Source organism: Papio anubis, chromosome 11, assembly GCF_008728515.1.
Source record: "Papio anubis isolate 15944 chromosome 11, Panubis1.0, whole genome shotgun sequence".
NCBI lineage: Eukaryota > Metazoa > Chordata > Mammalia > Primates > Cercopithecidae > Papio > Papio anubis.
Genome location: NC_044986.1, coordinates 98,246,872 through 98,268,956, shown reverse-complemented (window position 1 = coordinate 98,268,956; position 22,085 = coordinate 98,246,872). Strand labels below are relative to the sequence as shown.

At 37.7% G+C, this 22,085-nt stretch overlaps 1 protein-coding gene across 9 annotated transcripts in view; it reads right to left on the bottom strand.

The window, feature by feature from the left end:
• The window catches only part of MPP7 (membrane palmitoylated protein 7), a 252,173-nt gene that overhangs the window by 34,479 nt on the left and 195,609 nt on the right, over positions 1 to 22,085 (bottom strand). For 6 of the 9 annotated variants that reach the window (XM_009214166.4, XM_009214164.3, XM_009214167.3 and 3 more), the window contains 4 exons: positions 22,046 to 22,066; positions 21,930 to 21,941; positions 20,529 to 20,570; positions 1,039 to 1,209 (listed from right to left, as the gene is read on the bottom strand). In XM_009214166.4, the coding sequence (XP_009212430.1) occupies positions 1,039 to 1,209; positions 20,529 to 20,570; positions 21,930 to 21,941; positions 22,046 to 22,066 (246 nt within the window). The remainder of the gene's footprint in view (positions 1 to 1,038; positions 1,210 to 20,528; positions 20,571 to 21,929; positions 21,942 to 22,045; positions 22,067 to 22,085) is intronic. The other 3 variants (XM_017962633.3, XM_017962631.3, XM_003903498.4) reach the window with 3 other exon arrangements.

The window sequence follows — 22,085 nt, the reverse complement described above, 5'->3', positions numbered from 1 at the left end:
TGTAATTATAGCAGTGTGAGAATGTACTGATACAAAGAGACACCATGCTCTTCTACTCCAAAACTTTTCTAAAATCATTGGCTTTGATCCTGGAAGTTTAAATATCTCTCACTACGTTTTTAAAGAAATGCACTGAGGATGAAATGAAGACACACGGAGCTTGTGGCTGCTCACACCTGTGAAGGGTGCACAAGATAGATGCTAGGATGCAAATCTGAGTCAAGGCAACTGATGTTTGTGAAAATACCCAAATTCCTTTATTAACTACCTTTTTATTTTGAGACGGAGTCTCGCTCTGTCACCCAGGATGGAGTGCAGTGGTGCAATCTTGGCTCACTGCAACCTCCACCTCCCAGGTTCAAGTGATTTTCCTGCCTCAGCCTCCCGAGTAGCTGAGACTACAGGACTGTGCCACCATGCCCGGCTAATTTTTGTATTTTTGTAGAGATGGGGCTTCACAATGTAGAGATGGGGCTTCACCATGTTGGCCAAGCTGTTCTCAAACTCCTGACCTCAAGTGATCCTCCTGCCTTGGCCTCCCAAAGTACTGGGATTAAAGGTGTGAGCCACTGCATCCAGCCAATTATCAACTTTAAAGCGACTCTGCTGACTCTCTAGCTTGAAATATCCTAGAACTCTGCTGTAATACTTTATTTTGCTGAAGGTCTCAATGCCATCTGAAGCTTGTCCCATGCTGCTGCCTCAAAATGCTTTGAAACGAGCTTGCATTGTGTTCAAAAATATTCATTTCTATTATTTAATTGCCCTGATGTACGCTTCATATATTACAACAGTGTTTGCTATCCCCACTTGACAAAGGTTCCACTAAAATGACAGTACCATTCTTCAGAGATGTCTTAAAAGTCTCTGCAAGTCAATTAAGTACAAAAAACTGAAGATTTTGTTTCAGAGACAAGACAAAAGTGTTCAAGAGGAGGAGATTTTTAGCTTGAAAACTTCAAGTACGATTCACTTTGAAGAGAAATTCTTACTAGCTCACTTATTTCCTCAGAATTACACACAGAAACAAGCACTTACCAACCAAGACAACGAGTCTGTATTTCTCATTAGTTTGTCGCCGATACGGTGTCACTTCTTCGTACGTGGGCACGTCAGCTGTGTCGTACTGATCGCTCTTCTTGCATTCATACATGGATTTATTTGTTTTCTTATCTTTTCTACTAAGACGAAAACTTCTTCTAAAACCAGCTGCAAATATCAAAATAAATATATTTTTAGTTAACATGAACCAAAAATGAAACCCTCAAAAAACAAAAATAAAAAACCCTTAGAGTTGGGTTGGATTTTATTTATGATAATATTGGTTTATTAAAGTAAAACCCTAATGTTTTAGAGACAGGGTCTCACTCTGTTGCCCAAGCTGGAGAGCAGTGGCGCCATCATAGCTCACTGCAGTGTTGAACTCCTGGGCTCCAGCAATCCTCCTGCCTCAGACTCCCAGGCAGCTGGGACTACAGGCACACGTCGCCATGCCCAGCTAATTTTTAAAATATTTTGTAGAGACAGGGTCTTGCTATGTTGCCTAGGCTGGTCTTGAATTCCTGGCCTCAAGCAATCCCCCCACTTTAGCTTCCCAAAGTGTTGGGATTACAGGCATGAGCCACTGTGCCTGACCTATTTCATCATAATATTGTCAGAAGTGTATTCAGTCAGAAAAAAATAATAGTACACAATTTTATTGAAACAATAACCTATAATAGAATTAATATTTATTTATGTAGTTATAATAATATAAATTTTATTTGGTTTAAACAATAGAGAGCTCTGTTGAAAAACCATTGAGTAAAATAACTGTATAATAAAGCAAAATAAGTCAGAAGTCATAATTTATCAAGAACTGATTGGTAAACACGTTTGATATGAAAAAGCTAAGGACACTGTAAAAGCATTTTAAATGTAAACTACAAGTTCTCTCATTCATGAACATTAACAAAGTTTCTATTACATCCTAAGCATAACCTAACAATGTACCCATGGCACAGGCAGCATCTATTGTTAAACAAGAAGAGAACTAAATTAGGGAGTGTGTCGTGTAGTGTATGCTTATGCGTCGGTCAGGCTGACAGAAGAAGGCTCACTCACTCAACAATTAGTTGGTCTTCAGCAAGTCAGTTAACTTTAACTGGACTCCAGGGGATGGAATAAATGACCAAGCCTCAGGTTCTCTTCTCTAATGGAAATTCTATGGTTTCATAATGTGACACATATGAAATTAAATAGAGCCAGGCGCGGTGGCTCATGCCTATAATCCCAGCACTTTGGGAAGCCAAGGAGGGCAGATCGCTTGAGCCCAGGAGTTGAAGACCAGCTGGGGCAACATGGAGAAACCCCATCGCTACTAAAAATACAAAAAAATTAGCTAAGCCTGGTGGTGCACACCTATAATCTCAGCTACTCGGGAGGCTGAGACAGGAGAATCACTTGAACTCAGGAGACAGAGTTTGTAGTGAGCCAAGATCGTACCACTGCACTCTAGGCTAGGTGAAAGAGTAAGACTCCATCTCAAAAACAAAACAAAAAACCCTTATATATATTTTATATCAGTTGCAAAGTTGGAAAGAAAATACAAGTACATTTTAAAGGTATAAAAATAAACTCTCTTCAAAAAGAATATTCATCAACTTTCATAAATAGATAACTTTTTTTTTTTTTTTTGAGATGGAGTTTTCTCATCACCCAGGCTAGAGAGCAATGGCATAATCTCAGCTCACTGCAACCTCTGCCTCCTGGGTTCAAGTGATTCTCCTGCCTCAGCTTCCTGAGTAGCTGAGATTACAGGCACATGCCACCACACTCGGCTAACTTTTGTATTTTCAGTAGAGATGGGGTTTCAAAACTTTGGCCAGGCTCATCTCGAACTTCTGACCTCAGGTAATCCGCCCTTCTCAGCCTCCCAAACTGCTGAGATTACAGTCATGAGCCACCATGCCCAGCCATAGATATCTTTTTTATAAACAGAGGTATTTTGTAACAAAATGAAAAAAATGTAATAACTAATTTGTGTGGATTTTAGGGAATAGAGTCCGCTGTCTGCATCTGTGGGTTCCATCCATGTGGATTTAACCAATTACGGACTGAAATTTTTTTAACTGCATCTCTCTTGAGCATGTATTGAATGTTATTTCATCTGTATTGAGACGTTTGTCCTTGTCATTATTCCCTAAACAATAGAGTATAACAACAATTTACATAGCATTTACAATGTATTAGGTATTACAAGTAATCTACAGGTGATTTAAAGTATACAGGAGGATGTGCATCGGTTACATACAAGCACATATTTTATATCAGGGGCTTGAGCATCTGCAGATTTTAGTATCCAAGGGGTCTTGGAACCAATCTCCCATGGATGTCACAGGATGATTGCATAAAGGACATGAATAATTGTTACCATTGGGCTTAAGAAATTAACAGGATTCAAAATAAAGGAAATGTGAAACAATTACCAATGACTAACAATGGCTTTATGTGCCTCACCTTACGGATTCAGAGTTTAATAAAAATCAATCAAGATACTAAGGACAGAGTGACTCAAGTCCATCCGATAACATGTTTCTGTGGCCCTCTAAGAGTCACTCTGATTTTGAGAAGATATTTGAATTGAGAGACAAGGTTGTTTATAAAGGATCTAAAACAAGGAAGACAGTTGCTCTAAAGCTCCTTTACAAAGGTAAAGAGGAGAAGAGAACAGGACAAGTTGTAAACACATGACTGTCTTATAAGACAGAGATGACATCCAAGGGAAGCTAGAAGGTAAATGCGTCCCTCTGGCCCTAGGATGAGAAAAAGAGGTGGGATTCTAAAATCACACGTGCAGAGAGGATTCAAACTTCTATGAAAAGCGCCAGAGAAAAAGCTGTCTATTACTCTTTGTTCATCTTGTTTTCTAGGTTATAGGGAAAGTTTCATAGAATCCAGAAAAGGGACTTTTTTTTTTTTTTTTTAAGACAGGGTCTGTCTCTGTTGACCAGGCTGGAGTGCAGTGGCACGATCTTGGTTCTCTGAAACCTCTGCCTCCCAGGCTCAAGCCATCTTCCCACCTCAGCCCCCTGAGTAGCTGGGACCACAGGCATGCACACCTAGCTAATTATTATTATTATTATTTTGGTATAGATAAGGTTTCGCCATGTTGCCCAGGTTGGTCTTGAAGCCCTGAGCAAAAATGATCCACCCACCTCAACCTCCCAAAGTGCTCGGATTATAGGCATGAGACACCGAACCCAGCCATCTTCCTATCACAGACATCACACACCACACCAGAAATAGCCAACGTCCTCACAACTACCCCTCGTGCTTGAGCGCAGTGGTTCTCAGACAAGGTTCTCTTCCTAATTGCAGAGTTTAGTTATCCCAAACCACCCCCAGCACCTACTCTGTCCCTGGTGTGTGCTGGCCCAGACTGTAGCCCAGTATTAGGGGGGCTTCTGGTTTAGCACAAAGATGATACATGAGCTACTCTAACAACACGTTAGAATGCTGGTATTTCACAGCATTCTAATTTCATGTTTCCACAGCTCTTGCCTCATGAGAGGCAATTACAGGATAAGCAGGTAGAACTATAAATTCCTTTATAATTTTTCCTTGTACAGAGGGAGGCTTGCTGTCAAGTCACTACAAACTTTTGGCACAGGAATGGATATGACAAGAACATAAATGCTTCATCCACAGGAAATAACATCCAAAAGTAAAAACCTGACAAATTTCTGATGAGCTAAATCACAGCTAAACCTTGAATTTCAATGTGCTTACCAATTTGAGTCTTTACGATTTACTTAAGTTTTTACTTTCCTTTTTTTTTTTCTTGAGACAGGGTCTCACTTCTGTGGCTCAGGCTGGAGTGCAGTGGTGCAAACTCAGCTCACTGCAGCCTCCGCCTCCCAGGTTCAAGCGATTCGCATGCCTCAGCCTCCTGAGTAGCTGGGACTACAGACGCCCGCCACCACACCCAGCTAAATTTTGTATTTTTAGTAGAGATGAGGTTCCTCCATGTTGGCCAGGCTGGTCTTGGACTGCTGACCTCAGGAGATCCACCCGCCTTGGCCTCCCAAAGTGCTGGGATTACAGGCGTGAGCCACCGCACCCAGCCAAGTTTTTACTTTCATCAAAAACAATGAGTTAGAGAGGAAAAGAGAGAAGATAATCAGATCTCTTAAAGTGATGCTGCACGAGTGTCAAAGTTGGGAACCATGTTGCATAGATAGTTGGGTGATGTCAGTTGTGCAACGCTTGTTACAGAACAGGTGCTTGATAAACGTTTACTGAATGGAAGTAATTTTAAAAGGCAGGAACAAAAACCTTATTATCATTCCTGTTTCATCTGCTTCACGTAAATTTCAACAAAGAAAGCATGACACATTAGGCACTTTCTAAGAGTTAAAATTCTAAGAGGTGTCAAAGGCTAACGCTCTGCAAACAAGAAAGCCTTAGAGCTGGAAGAAACTATGAAGGTCATCTGAGCCTGCTCTTTGCCGGGCACAGACAGCGCCGCCATACACTGCACTTGTTCACATCAGTTTTTCTATAGCAACACCAATCAATTCACACAGGTTATGAAGCTTTAGTGCCGTGAACACACAGGAATTCACACAGGTTCTGAAGCTTTAGTGCCTTGAACGATATTTTACAATGCAAAGGAGCAAAGGCAGTGAGGTCGCCACAGGGGTTCCGTGGGAGTAGCTGGTCACTGATTGTTACCAAGCAGAGGCTGGCAGAGTGATCCGGACCAGCATCTAGGCTCTGCTGACTTACTTCTCTACAAGGCTCATTTCCTCTACTTTAAAATACAGATTATATAGTATCTGCCTCACAAGGTGGTTAAGGATTAAATAATTCATGTAAAGCTTTGGGTCCCATCTGTGGCATATGGTAAGTGCTTTACATGTTAGCTACAGATTCATGCTACAATGCCGCCAACTACTTAAAAGAACCTTGAAGGCAGGAACATGTATCCCCTGTAGTCCCACAGCACAGAGTCTAGCAAAAACTAAAAAAAGCAGGGTGAGGAGGGGGAGTTAAGAGGCTCACTAATAAGTTTCAAATTGACCAATAGTATAAAACAGACAAAATGTTAAAATTAAAGCCAGATTTAAATACGTTAAATATTCTAGATGCCTAAAGTACCTTATTAAGTATTAAGACATTTTAAATACAACAGAAATAATCAGGTGTGGTGGCGTGTGCCTATAATCCCAGCTACTTGGGAGGCTGAGGCATGAGAATCACTTGAATCCAGTAGGTGGAGGTTACAGGAGCCAACATCCCGCCACTGCACTCCAGCCTGGGCAACAGAGCAAGACCTTGTCTCTAAATAAATAAATAAATAAGTTTAAAAAATACAATGGAAAGGTTTAGCATGTATTAATTATTTTTTCATTTGTCTTCATAGATTCTCTTTCTAGGGATATAGCTATTTGTTACGATATTTACATTTAAAGAAAGTATCCTTTCCTTTGGTCTTACTTTTTACTTACTCCCCTGATTCACAAATACATATTAATACTCTATATTTACATACACACACATCTGATATACATACACACATATGCATATATATGCACAGACACATATATACACGTACATACATATATACGTATACACATACACAGACAGGGTGAGAAGAAGGAAAAATTGCCAGCCCAGACAATCAATAAAATAGCCAGAACAAAAGATATAGCAAGAGTTATGAAATTCAGAGTATTTATTTGTGATGATTTTTCAGCCTGCCCCATACTCCTAAGGGCAATTTTTCTAGAATCTGCCCCCCATGGGTAGTCAGAGGTAACAGCACACTTAACACATCCTTCCAGGCAGTACAGAGGCTGTAATTTTCCAATTTCAGTAAAATAATGAGTGATGTGTCAGTACACCTTAGTTAAGTCTGAGCTTAAGGGAGAGTAATTCTGTGTCTGGAAAAGGGAGTTAATCATTTCTTGCCTTCAGATCTTACTTCTCTTATTAAAAGGAAGACCAAAAAATGTGATCTTAAACTGAAAGTACACAGAGGATTCTTTTAGATAAACGTGAACCTGTTTGATTTCAGTTCACTTTCAGTGCAAAAGTCTTAGCAAGAGCTGGCTTTAAAAAAGATGGAAGGGAAAGGGGTACATTAACAAGGAATTTAGAGTAAGGGAACAGCTTTACGTAAAAAATATTTTTCCTTACATTTCATGTTTTCGCAATTTGTAATTGGCTCAACATTTTTATGGACAGGCTTTTTCCAGGGAGCTTACCCACAGCTGCTAGAGATTTGTGTTTTTGAAAGGAACGGCACGTTTAGTTTATTACAATAGGAAAGTGACTTCAGAGTTAAGACTGCAGCTGCAGGTCAGTCCCTAATCACAGACACTGCTTATCTAATATTTTCCAGTAGAAATAATTTATGACTTGTTCATTTATCATTTAATTTATAGCTTTGCTTAAAGTTAAAAATTTAACTGTAAAGGGAGAGATCTGAGTTGCTTGTTATTTGCTTCTTAGTTCAGTAAGACTGCAATAAACATCCCTTTATCCCATGTCACTGATGACTTCATTAGGGCAAATTGCTAGAAACTAGACAGATCCTGTCCAAATGCTTCTCAGATTGATTAATATCAATGTCCATTCCCACCAGCAGTATGTACAGTGGCCCATTTCACCATTCTCTCATCAAAGGACTTCTAATCTCTTCTTTAAAATCTTTAGTGATTTGACAAGTGAAAACTGTACCTCGTTATTTTAACTGTTAGTGGAGTTGACGGTATTTTTTTCATGTTTATTACTCACTTGCATTTCTTACTTCTTCTGCAAATTGTTGGTTTATACATTTTGATCGCTTTGGGATTAGAGTCTTCATAAATACATAGACACGGGTCTCTTTTAATAAGGTCATGAGCGCTTTGTTTTGTTAAAAAGACGTACGGTTTTCTATTTTCCTTTTAACTGTCATCATAAAGAAATTTAAACTGTTTATGTGTTTGAATTTATAAATATCTTTCCTTTGTGATTCCTTCCATTGTTTCTATAACTTTTCCATCTTAGTTCTGATAAATATTCACCAATATTTTCTGAAGTGTTAAAAAGCGGGTTGCATGGTTTTACATTTAATTTTTTAATTCCATCTGGAATTACTGACATGTAATCATGATGAAATCAGACCTGGGAAGTGTGGCTATAACTTTATATTTTTCTAAATAATTAACCAATGGTCCCAGAAATACTCAACAATCCTTTTACTACTTTAATGTTGACACATACGTTGTATTGAAATACCAGATGGTACATTATTATGCCATGACAGAAAAAGGTGATTCTTGGTCTAAATTTAGCTTCTCTTTTTATTTTTATTTATTTATTACTTTGAGAAAGAGTCTTATTCTGTCATCCAGGCTGAAGTGGTGCGATCATGGCTCAGTGCAGCCTCAAACCCCTGGGGTCCAGCGATTCTCCCACCTCAGCCTCCCAAGCAGCGGGACATACAGGCACATGCCACCACACCCGGTTACTTTTCAAAAATTTTGTTTTGTAGAGATGGGATCTCACTAGGTTGCACAGGCTAACCTCAAACTCCTGGCCCCACCTCAGTCTCCCAAAGTGCTAGGTTTATGGACATCAGCCACTATACCTCACCTTTCATTCTCTTTTTAGTATCAATACCAAAACAACAGTGTAAGTGGTGGTAGTGGTTGATATTTGTCGGGCACATACTAGATGACAGGCACTACTCAAAGTGCATTATGTGGGATGAATTTAATTCTCACAGCCACACTATGAGGTGGGTATAACAATCCATGTGTTTCAGTAGACTCTTCAGTGTAATAAATAAAGATGGCCAAAGCTTTGGTTCAAGTATTAAATGATAAAATGAAGTCAAGAAGAAAGTTTGAAATATTACCCTATATACACAGATGCATAATAGAAAAAAATGAATTTAGCTTATTTCTATTACATTATGTTAGGTATGAAATAATCTAATAGAAAAAATTAACAAAGAGAACCAATGGTTTAACTTAGGGATTAAAAACATAAATTTTTTCCTGATGGAAGACATTTTCCAAATATAAGAAACACATTTTAATACTCCCCTGTATTCAAAATACAAAAATATGTAAGGCAGTGTCATTGGCTCCCAACCACTAGGGGACACAAAACTTACTCTCAAATACTTGTAATTTAAGGTGTTTTCACAACACAGGCCCGTGACTAGAAAATAAAACTTTTTGCAAGTATTCCAGTCACTCTAATTTCTCTTAAGTAAAAAATTTTAGAACTTGAGCAGTTGTGATTTGGTCACTTTCAAAGTTATTTCTCGATATTGCATTTGTAAAACATTATTCATCAATAGAGTATTCATCTTAATGCCTACATACATAAAGAATCATTTGTTATTAAAATAAGTTTCATATTATACATGTTATAACTACCTATGCTATAATTTCAAATGTTAGCAATATTTTTTAACAATTAAAAAACCTGGAAGCAACCACGATAGCAGAAGTATGGAAATGACTGATTAAATTATAAAACACCTTCTCAAAGAAATGGAGTTGAAACTATTAAAATTATGAAACTACATAGTACCACAGACATGCATTTCATATAATAAATGGAAAAAAACAGACAGGATACAATAATCATACTTACACTATGAGTTTTACCTTTTTACTAACATAAAGACTGTTATGGATACAGAAATATAGAAGAAAACATATTTTTTAAAAAGACAATGGTTGTGTTAGGTAGAGAGGGCTGTGGACAATAATTTGTTCTACTTTTCAGACTTACTATAATATTATATATTTTTCAAAATTACTATAATATTATATAATTATATAAAACTACATAATTTCAGATTTACAATTTGAAAAAGAAAACACAAAAACACAAAGTTCACAATATATGAAGAAACAAACAAATGAAATCGTATTGGCAGATGTAGTTGTGTGGTTATACCAGCATGTAACACAAAATACACATTGGTTATGCCTCAGAGGCAAGTTCTAATCATCTATCTTTTTCAGTGATTATGGTAACAGACCAAATTTGTATATTAACAATAGTTAGGAATAGCCACATAAATTCAAGCATAAAGCAAGCAACAAAAGCAAAAATCACGGAAAAGTATAAAAAATGAGAATATAATATAAGAAGTTAAGATTAAGGGCAAGGAAGAGAGAGAAGCAGCAGTCTCACCTAAGCAGTAATGATGAAAAAAAGAGAAGTACTTATGGTTTTGAAACTTACAACCAAACTAATAAAATGGATAAAAAATCTTTTCTAAAATCACAAATTATTGTATTATTTGGCTCCCACAAATACATAATTTCAATGTAAACTTATAATGTAAATATTTGCAATTTTAATGATCTCACTTTTTAATAAAATGTTGACCTTTAAGATGGCATTTTATTAAAAATACATGATCATTTTAGCTACAAACATGCCCATTAACATAAAAGACCCTCAGGCAAAGTCAAGACAACTCACCACCCACACTAATAGCCTCCAAAAATCCCACATGTGAATGAGGGGAAAATGGGACTTGACTTTCTGTCAACTCAAAGAAAATCAATACTATTACATTACCACCTGCAATTTTTCAAATGGGACAGTTTCAATCTTTGATTACATTTCTTTTACATAACCAACCTGGTCTAATAGATAGTATGCATTTCTAATGTTAAAAATAAGTTTTTAATATGTTTAAATGTTATACATGTTTATAGCATGGGAAAAGAGGTCTTCGTGAAATAGTCTTGACTCATAGAGGTTTAGAGAAGGAAGGAATACATTTGTTTGATGCAAACAAAGTCTAGAAAACTGCTTAATTTTTTCAATGGAGAAAAAAATAAACATTTAAAATTTTTTCTCACCTTAAAATTACTAAAATGCAGATTTTTTTAATCAGAAGACTTTTTAAAATCATTGTATGAAAGTTATTTTTTTGCATTTTAAAAATCAGATTCCTTTGACCAAGCAAATATTTAACTGATTCAATAGGTACCTTAACTACAAGGGGAAAAAAAAAAATTTACTACAAGTGAACTTCTTAAGAAGATTTTTTAAAAAAATGTAGACATTAATAAAAACTAAGCAGCTGGAAATTATTATATGATATTAGGTTTCTGACAACAAAACATCGAACATTTCTACTAATATAAACATTTTGAATATAATGTCAGTGCTGTTGTAATAGTGCAAATCATAACCAACATAGTAACATGATCTTAATAGAAAATTATTATCAAAATGATGCTCTCATTATATGCCAATCATAAAATTATCCCAAAGACTATAGAGGATAATTAAGAACATCTTACAGTAACAAACAAGTAAAAATCTTGGGAGGAGGTTTAAACTGAGAAGAAATGCTAAATCTAGATGTATTGAAATCTAAAGAGGCTAGGTTAGTCAGGTTCCATATTGATCTTACAAAACAATGTCAGAAAAAAATCACCAAAGAAAAATGAACATTTTCATGGATTATATTAGCCAATTATACACATGCTAATTTTGTAGATAAAGGGGAAAAAGGTTTTCAAACATACTATTAGAAAATTCATCTCTGCAATGTTGCAGGTTCACAGTTGCTCTCAGTAAATGTAAAGAAATGTTCACATGCCATAAATACCCTTAAGTCTTTTAGCTCATATCAGGCTAAAAATAAACATAGAAACTCAAAGTACCTAATGAAACCACAAAAGTTAATAAAAGATACAATTTGCAATTTTCAAAGAAAAATATTACTTAGATCTTTAAAAGTTTTCCTGATACCACTGACAATTTGTTTTAAAGTACAGCACAGAACATCACCATAAAAAAAGAGAGAGAGGAATCCGTATGAGAATTTAATTTTTTGTAAGCCAGCTAATAAAGAAATAAGTTCTTACTTATGTCTCCAAAATTATGAGAAAATACAGTTACACATATGTAAAATTGTGTATAAAAATATAGTTCTGAACAGAGAGAAAAATTGATTTGAAATTTTAATATGTTTTTTCAGTTGAGTCCGTGCAACCTAAAATTCTCCAAGCAGAAATGGTTTCTTTCTGTCAGAAAAAATATTTCCAAGTAGTATTCCAGACATGCTGAGATTATGCAGTGTCTTTCGTATTCAAGAAAGAACCTGTGTCACTTTTGAAAGAATGCTTCTAAATGTTCTCTATGCATAAATATTATGTTTTGGAAAAATATTAAGGCAGTAATATTTAGACACAGCTGTACTTAATTTGCATGACATTCTTTAATAAAATGATTGAATATTGAATATACGGGAATTTTTACTGGATTTATAGAACATGCAGATAACTTGTTGAAGATCAGTGTGGCTTCAACATAGGAGGACAGACAGAAATAAGAAACAGGATTAGGAAAAAACACCTAGGAACAGATGTGGGTAAATAACAACATTTGAAAGAAACAACAACAAATAGTTTCATTTTTATTTAACTTGATGGCAAATCCCTCTTCAGTTACATTAAGTCCCCAAACTGATCGTGTTTTAAAAGAATGTATGAAGTACTCCAGAGCAAGGGCAAAAGTGAGGAAAAGTGACTTTTCAGGAAATTATTTGTAAGAAAGTATGTTAGAAAAGAGATGCATAAGTGACGCTTTGTGAATTGATTAGAACAAGTTTTCTATAATGAATTAGCCAGAGGAAAACAGTCTGTAAATCTGATCAATGTTACAAAAAAATTACTCTTCAATGGATTATTTTGTACCGCAGCAGGAAAAAGGAGAATTTTTAATGCTGACTGTTCAACCATCGAGAAGCAATTATACTTCGGAAGCAAACACACTGTTCTGGAAAACCAACTTCCATGCCATCCACCAAAGCTAAGCAAAATTTTCAAAAGCCTACAGGAAGAAATGAATTTTTTCTAATAATTCATATATATGCAAGTACATACATAAACATATATGATATGACAATCTTTATATACAGGCAGCTCCTGACTTACAGAGATTCAACTTTAAATGGTGTAAATTTTGGCAATTCATATTTACAGCATATTAGCAATTTACCTTCATGTTATTACTATGATTTAATTTCTTTTTAAGAGATAGGGTCTCACTCTGTCACCCAGGCTGTAGTGGCAGCATTGTAGGTCACTGCAGCCTTGAACTCCTGGCCTCAAGCGATCCTCTCGCCTCAGCGTCTGGAGTATTTGGGATTACAGGTGTGCGCCATTGCACTTGGATTATTACAAAATTTTATGCAAACTACATACAACTTACATTGCCCAGTGAGCTTTTTCCTTTCTTTCAATAATAAAAGCCAAACCTCTTTCATTAATAAACATACTAACCTCTAAGAAATGGGTATGTTACAGGTTAGTAAGAATCATACCACATAGTGTACTTTCACATCAGTGATAGTTTATTAAATATGGTTTTAAAGTATAATTCTCATAAAAATTGGTATTTAAATCTTGGAGTGTCATAGATCTCTACTTGGATGTCAAGTGGAATCCCTGAACTTTTCCTCAGCCCAACTTACTCCTCCATAGTCTTTACCATCTCAGTAAATAGTAACTCCATCTTTGTAGCTACTAAATCCCAAAACCATACACCCATCCTTGGTTCGCCAATTTGTCAGGAAATCTCCTCAGTTCTACCATCAAAATATATCCAGAATGGGACATCTTCTCACCACCTCCATAGATAACATCTGCTTCCAACCACAATCATTGTCTGCCTGAATGACGACAGGAGCTCCCTGCTTCTGCTCTTTCTCCCTCAAAATCCATTCCCAACAGATCAGCCAGCATGACCCTTACAAATAGAAGGCAGTTCATGTTACTGCTCTGCTTAGAGCCCTTCAATGATCTAGAGTATAAGAGCCAAAGTTCCTCCTCCCACAAACACCTGCCATCCCACAACTCAATTCTATCACCTCCCCCATTCACTCTGCTCTGGTCACTCTGGTCTCTTGACCCATCTTTAGGGCCTTTGCACACAGTTATGCACAATGCATCCTGTCTCGGGGCCTTCGTACATGCTGTTGGAGGGTTTGCTCACATGCATCCTGTCTGGGCCTTGCACACGGGCAGCTGGGGCCTGTGCACATGCATCCTGTCTCGGGGCCTTTGCACACGTTGTTGGGGGCCTGTGCACATGCATCCTGTCTCGGGGCCTTTGCACACGTTGTTGGGGGCCTGTGCACATGCATCCTGTCTCAGGGCCTTTGCACATGCTTGTACCACTGTTTGGAATGCTTATTCCCAACAAGGCTCACTTAGGTTTTTGCTCAAACATGGCCTTCTCAGGGAGGCCTTCTTTGACCACCATATTTACATTTGAAACGCCCATTTTCCCAGCTCCCTCATCACCCCATCTCCATTTCCACCTTACTTTTCTTCTTAGCACTTTATTACCATCTAACAAATTGTTCAGCAATGTCTCCACTCCTACTCCCAACACAAAAGTGCTAGAAAAGGAGGATGTTTGTTTTGATCTCTGTTGAAACTCCAGTGCCCAGAATAGCATCTAGAATGTAAAAGGCACTCAAAAAAAATTTTTTTATAAAATCCAGAAATAGCATTATAAGAAAGTTATATTCTATAAATACCAGAAGAAAATGCCAACCAGAGCTAAGGTGGTTCTCTCTCGACAGAGGCCATAGGAATGGGGAGGAAGGGGAGAAACGGAGACTCCCATTTTGGATTGCCGGTCATCTGCATCAACCAAATGCATATAGTACTTTGAAGAAAACATACAATTTTACGTTTTTTTAATCTTTTAATTTTTATTTTTTGAGATGGAGTCTCGCTCTATCGCCCAGGCTGGAGTGCAGTGGCGCGATCTCAGCTCACTCCTAGCTCCACCTCCTGGGTTCACACCATTCTCCTGCCCCAGCCTCCCGAGTAGCCGGGACTACAGGCGCCCGCCACCATGCCCAGCTAATTTTTTGTATTTTTAGTAGAGACAGGCTTTCACCACCGTGTTAGCCAGGATGGTCTTGATCTCCTGACCTCGTGATCCGCCCGCCTCAGCCTCCCAACGTGCTAGGATTACAGGTGTGAGCCACCGCGCCTGGCCGCAATTTTAAATTATTTTAAATAATTTTGGTATGAGGAATACAAAAAGAAAACGGAAGACAAAAAGGAAGTGATTCACAGATTTGTGAAAAGAAAAATACCTATATGCTTTAAAATATAGCACAGAAAAAGTTAAAACACAACCAGAAGACCAGAAGAAAATGTGAGCAACAGAGAAGGGATGAATATTCATAATAAAAGAAGAGCTCATCACATTAACAGAAGACTGATGAATAACCCAACCAAAAAAAGGGGGTTAAGAAATGGTTAAGAGGAAAAAAGTGGGAGGGGGAGGAAAACTACTAAAATGTCCCACAATTACAAAAAGTCACAGAACATTTTAACACGTTCGCTAAATACATATGTTTATCATAAAATAGTTTTGCCATTTATGTTAGCATGTTGCTTATGAGCCTTGTTTTAAAACCACATAAGATCTGTAGGCATTTTTAGGATTTGGCTTTGGGGAAAAAACAGAATTCCACAAGATAATCAATTTTCTCAAGCTATTTGTAACAAAGTCACTTTTTAGCAATATATTCTTTTTTAAATGGGAGACTATGATCAAACTTGCTTATTCTACAAAAGAACTAACGTCAAATCTTTCATCATTAGTTGAAGTGTTTCCATAAAAGAAGATACTTTTATCAGCAACACCATTTATCTGTCCTACTATTTCACTGTGGAAGGACGTATTCTTTTTAAAAGTCTTTTTATATCGTATGACTCTCTTCTCAGGTATCCTCCTAGGTTTCCTTATCTTGGTGGTTATCTCAAGGAACTTCTAGGTGCACAAACCTTGTGGTTGTCTCTTGCACACATCAGGATAAGTATTTAGACCAGGAGGACATAAAGAAATGCTGTCATGATGCACATATACTAAAACACACTGGCCACATTTTTCCCTTTGCCATACTCAAGGATGGAAATGAAACTATTTTTTCTAAGACCAAGAGTTGAATGGAGTGAAAAGCTGGTACTTTATAATCCCAGCTACTCCCGAGGCTGAGGCAGGAGAATCACTTAAACCAGGCAGTCGGAGGTTGCGGTGAGCCAAGATCACACCACTGCACTCTAGCCTGTAGACAGAGCCAGACTCCATCACAAAAAAAAAAAAAAGGAAAAACAAAATAAAACGAAAAACAAAAACAAAACAAAAAAACCTGTCACAGCCAGGTAGGCAGAAAGACCTTAAGTTATCCATCTGCCAATAGGAATATATTTTGCACATCAGCCCTTGAAGAAACATGTTGTCTCATTTTTCTAGAAATATTCTTGGGTTACCTTTACTTCCCCATGGTTGAGAATATGGATACAAAGAAATACTTTGCTCTTGTAGCACAAGCACCAGTACAACTGTTAGGATAATACTAACTGACAACCTGTCTCGGAATTGGCAAGTAATGAGGAAGGGTGTGGACTGCAATGAACTGGAGTGCTCTTAATCTCTCCATTAAGGAATCAGTTATAACACAGCTCAGCTAATTATTATTATTTTGAGACAGAGTATGGCTCTTTCGCCCAGGTTGGAATACAATGGTGCAATCTCAGTTCACTACAACCTCTGCCTCCTAAGTTCAAGCAATTCTCCTGCCTCAACCTCCTGAGTAACTTGGATTACAGGCATGCACCACCATGCCCAGCCAATTTTTGTATTTTTAGTGGAGATGGGGTGTCGTCATGTTGGCCAGGCTGGTCTTGAACTCCTGAGTGTCCTTCTCCTCCAGAGTGTCTGCGAGCCACCAGTTTGATATGAATTATTACATGATTCATGCTATTCTCATTCTACTTAGATGGTCCCCTGTCTTCTTCTATAATTGGGTGATGTAGAATGGTCTCTTGGAAGCGCAAAGTTCACCACCTTTTCCAAAGAAATAATTTTGCTGGGCCATGTGATATCTGTATGTTTAACTTCACCCGCTAGTGCCAAATTCTTTTATCTAAACCCTCCCGTAGTCTTAAATTCCACCCAATCTAGTCTTATTTGGACATTTTTCTCTAATGGAATTGATTGCTAAAACTGTGTTTCTAGACTATTACCTCTCACTACTAAAAGCACAGAACTTACCAGGACACCTGTCCACAGCAGTGCGGAGAAAGTCAGAAGAGAAATGTAGGTGAAGATAAGTGTAATGCCTGTAACAATTTCTAGAGAGTCTTGCTTTTGTTTGTATTAATAACATCCCTTGGCATCTCCAAACTGGAGATTTCCTTAGAAAGTTAATCATAAGTTGATTATATTGGGGGCTGTTCAGCCGACGGTTATTTAGAGGGGTTATGGGAATAATAAGTCATAAGGAAACAAAATCAAAAAGATATTTGAAAGAAAAAGTTATTTAGAAGCTTTGAATCATTTAACGGTTAACCACAGTTAATTATTTCCTTTTTCAGATATTCAATTCTTTACCATTGGCTTGGTCATCTCTGCCTATAAAAATGAGATCATCCTCTCTCCCACTGCAGCACTCCTATCCTCAACTATAAAAACTGCCTCGGACTCAACTGTGATCCCTCCTCTGCTGTCAGCTCTGTCACTTCTTGACACCTTGCAATTTGGCTTCCGGTGAAAATGTTTCTCAGATGTCAGCAGTGATTCCGCATTGCCAAATTCAATGGCATTTTGTCAGAACTCATTTTCTTTACGTGCTCTAAAGAAGCCCACATTTCTGATCACCCCTTGCTTTTGCACATCAATGTATAATATATTTACTGATTAAATACTCATTTTACAACACTCCTAAATGCTGGAAGGCAGACACAGATTTAAAATCCATATTTTGTTCTTTGGACGAAATTTCATACAAAGAATAACACTGGGTGCCAAAATCTGGCAAAACTTTAATAAATGTGTAAATTACTTAATCTAAAACTTATGATCTCACATTATCCAGTACCAAACTAAATTTCCAGGCCCACTATCTACATATCATCGAACTTAAATATGTCCAGTGCTCTGCAAGTCATCTATTTTCATGCTATTCTCTTCTATCTTTATCCCCCACGCTACATAGAATTACACCTAACCCTTGCTGCCCAGCTCTCACGGCCTCTCTTGTGGGACTGGGTATCTGGTTGCTTCAGGCTGAGATGATCACCACCTTCTCAGAATCACAGGATTTTATGTGACAGTCATCAGATAGTGCTTTACGTGGCAGTTTTCTATAATCTCTACTGTCTGATTGACTGAGTATAAGCCCTTAAAGTTAGGGAGTAGGTACCACTCTTTCTATTTTTGAGAGAAATAGAAGCGTGCAGTGATGGCTGTCCACATCTTCATACCTCCCTGTACCCAAGCTCTCAGGGGGTCTCCTTCCACAGTAACCCTGGCTTGGCCATGAGACTTGTTTCATCCAATGAGATATTAGCAGATCTGATGCAAGAAGAGGCTTCCTGAGCATTTACATCCTGGAGACTGTTTTCTTTTGCTGTTCTCTGGAACTCTGAGACCACTGCATGGGCTAGTTTTGTGAAAGGTGAAAGACTCCATCAAACACAAACAAGTTCCCCCACCTGAGCACTCCCCAAACCAACCAGACCCCAGCCAAGACCCCAGACTGAACAGATCCACCAAGTTGACCCAGGCCAGAAGAACCACATTGCTGACCACAGTATCAAGAGAATAAATGCTTGTTGTTTTAAGCCATTACAGTTTCTGGTGATGTAGGGGGAGGTGTTAATGGATGTACCGGGTATCTGGCACACTGTATTATTCTGAAATGAGTAAAGAATACAATTTTAATAAAATCTCTCTCATCATTCAATTCTTACTTAGTAGATTTTCTCTAGCCTAGAAATTGAAATACTCCATATATCTGGAAAGGGTTTTCTAGTTTGTTTTGTAAAATGAAAAATCAAAAGGCAGCAATTGTAAAAGATACAGTACAAATATTCTGTCTCTCTAGATGGGGATGTGACTTCAGGATGCTCCATTTACCATCTTTGAGTCCTCAGGTAAATACTGTAAACTTTCTTGACCTTTGTTTCTTTTTCTTAAAATAAATACAATACCACTAACCTCACAGTATTAGAGATAATACACAGTAAATACCAAATATAGTCTCTGGTGCATTTCTTCAATAACCAGGAGATATTATCATCATACATAATAATTAATCTTAAAATAAGAGAGCTGAAGCAGCTGATCTCTACATGTGTTTCTGGCTGGGCATGGTGGCTCATGCCTATAATCTCAGCACTTTGGGAGACCGAGGCAGGTGGATTGCTAGAGCTCAGGAGTTTGAGAGCAGCCTGGGCAACATGGTGAAACCCCACCTCTACCAAAAATACAAAAAAATTAGCTGGCCATGGTGGTGCAGGCCTGTAGTCCCAGCTACTTGGGAGGCTGAGGTGGGAGGATGGTTTGAGCCTGGGAGGCGGAGGTTGCAGAGCCGAGATCATGCCACTGCACTCCATACTGGGTGACAGAGCCAGACCCTGTCTCAAAAAATAATAATAATAAAATAAAAGTATGTCTCTACACGATTCATTCCCTCTCACTACTAAAAGCAGAGAGTTTGTCATGATGCCTGGATGTGGCAAGAGTGGGAAAGTCTGAAGGTAAAACATTAGGGAAGATCATTTTAATGCTTTGAGCAATTTCTAAACATTTTTGTGTATAACAACCCTTGGCATCTGAAAACGAGAAATTTTTCCTGCCCATACAGATTAGAAAGTTGGTCATAGGGCTTAACTATATTTGGAACTGTTCAGTCAATGTTTACTTAGGAGGGGCCTGTGGGAATAAGAAATCATAAGAAAACATAAGCAAAAAGTGGCCGGGCATGGTGGCTCACACCTGTAATCCCAGCATTTTGGGAGGCCAAGGCAGGCAGATAGCTTGAGGTCAAGAGTTTGAGAGCAGCCTGGCCAACATTGCAAAACCCTCTCTCTACTAAAAATACAAAAATGAGCCAGGCATGGTGGTGGGTGCCTGTAATCCCAGCTACTCAGGAGGCTGAGACAGGAGAATCACTTGAACCCAGGAGGCAAAGGTTGCAGTGAATCGAGACTGTGCCACTGCACTCAAACCTGGGTGACAGAGTGAGACTCCATCTCAAAAACAACAACAACAACAAATAAGCAGAAAGTTGTTGGGAAGAAAAAGGTTGTTTAGAAGTGCTGATTAATTCACAATGAACTAGGTAATTAGAAAAGTCCAGATGCCATTAATTGTGTAAAATTGCTTAGTGCCAATAGGATGCTTTTTCATTCTCTATCAAAAATTATATAATTATATTATCTTACATCAAAAATATAAATTAGATTAATATAAAGATAGGGCATCTGGAACATTTCTGGAATATAATAACCAAAGCACACTAGGAAACCCTTTGTGTCCAGCCCATTGAGCCTGGGTAACGTGAAGGTGTGTGCCACCCCCACCGAATCTCAGAGCATGCGCGTGCAAATGCGCTCATTTCAGATAAAATGAGGTAATGACTTCGAGGAAAGCGACAGAAAGAAAGAGATCCTCCTCCATGGCCAAGTGCTCACCTATATAGGTTCCACTGTTGTTACCAGCATAGTCAGCATCTTCTGGATGGAGTGTAAAAGCATACAGAACAAAAGCCAAGAAATAAAGCAGAACAGTTAGAAGGCCAGCCGCAGATGCAAAAAAAAAAAAAAACCACTTAAAACAATTAGGTAAAGCACAGCATAGAACAGCCCTTGCAATGCCACTCTTAAACATAAAACAGTTTGTTTTATATTTAAGTTTAAAGTGACATTTTAAAATATCATGCAGGGTTTTGTGTGTGTGTGTTTTTTTTTTTAATTCCCCCGACTTTCTTCGGTGGTTTCTTGATCCAGGTACAAGAAAATTATACGAGACTTGTCTGAGAGGTTTATATTTTCTTTCTTTCTTTTTCTCTTTTTTTTTTTTTTTTTTGAGACAGAGTCTTGCTCTGTTGCCCAGGCTGGAGTGCAATGGTTCAATCTCAGCTCACTGCAACCTCCACCTCCTGAATTCAAGCGATTCTTCTGCCTCAGCCTCCTGAGTAGCTGGGATTACAGGCGTGCGCCACTACACCCAGCTAATTTTTGTACTTTTAGTAGAGACAAGGTTTTGCCATGTTGGTCAGGCTGGTCTCGAACGCCAGACCTCAGGTGATCTGCCCACCTTGGCCTCCCAAAATGCTGGGATTACAGGCGTGAGCCACCGTGCCTGACCTATATTTTTAAAGTTAAGAAAACTATGCCAACGGATCCCCCAAAGTAAATTTATTTTTGTAAATCAGGTTCTTAGATAATAGGTAAAAATACGGCACTAATTTTGGCTCATTGGATTAGACAGAAAGATTAAGATGAAAATACATCCTTTCTATTGATAAGAAGAGATTTCATGTTGGGAAGTAACGGGAGAATGATATTGCTATTTTTTTAAAGAACTGATAAAAACATTTGTAAAGTAAGCAATGCGCTAGTATTTTGAAGTCACATGAATACTAGGCTATACGTATCTTAAAAACTTTATTTAAGTAGTGGGGTACTTATTATTTTAGGCCTCTTTCTTGTGGAACTAGCAGCACAGACTGCACAGAAATCAAATAATTGAGAAGGTGCCCCTAGATCATACACCAAAATAAGTCTGTCAATACATTTGAATAATACTGTTTATTTCATTCACATTTCAGACTACTGACAGAATAAAAATATAATGTATTATTTCAGATTACATTCTATGTTTCTGCTGCATAAAGCAAAAAAAAAAAAAAAAAATGTATATTTCTTTTTAACACAAAGTCCAACCACAATTTTTGGTATTGTAACTTCACGATGGACGTTTGGATGTACAACAGAGTACATTTATAAGTTGCTTGTTATATTCAATTTAATCCTACATATATGTGCACTAAATAAAATTACTAGACTATGCAGGGTAACTTACACATGTACCTTTAATTTCCTCTGAGAAGCACAAAGAAAATGAGAAAGGAAATGATTAAATGTGCAGAAAATACAATTAGAATAGGAAGATGTTGCACCCAAAGAAAAAAAAAAAATCCACCTACCACACTCAACTGTTTCCTCATCTTAGAAAAGCCAAAGGAG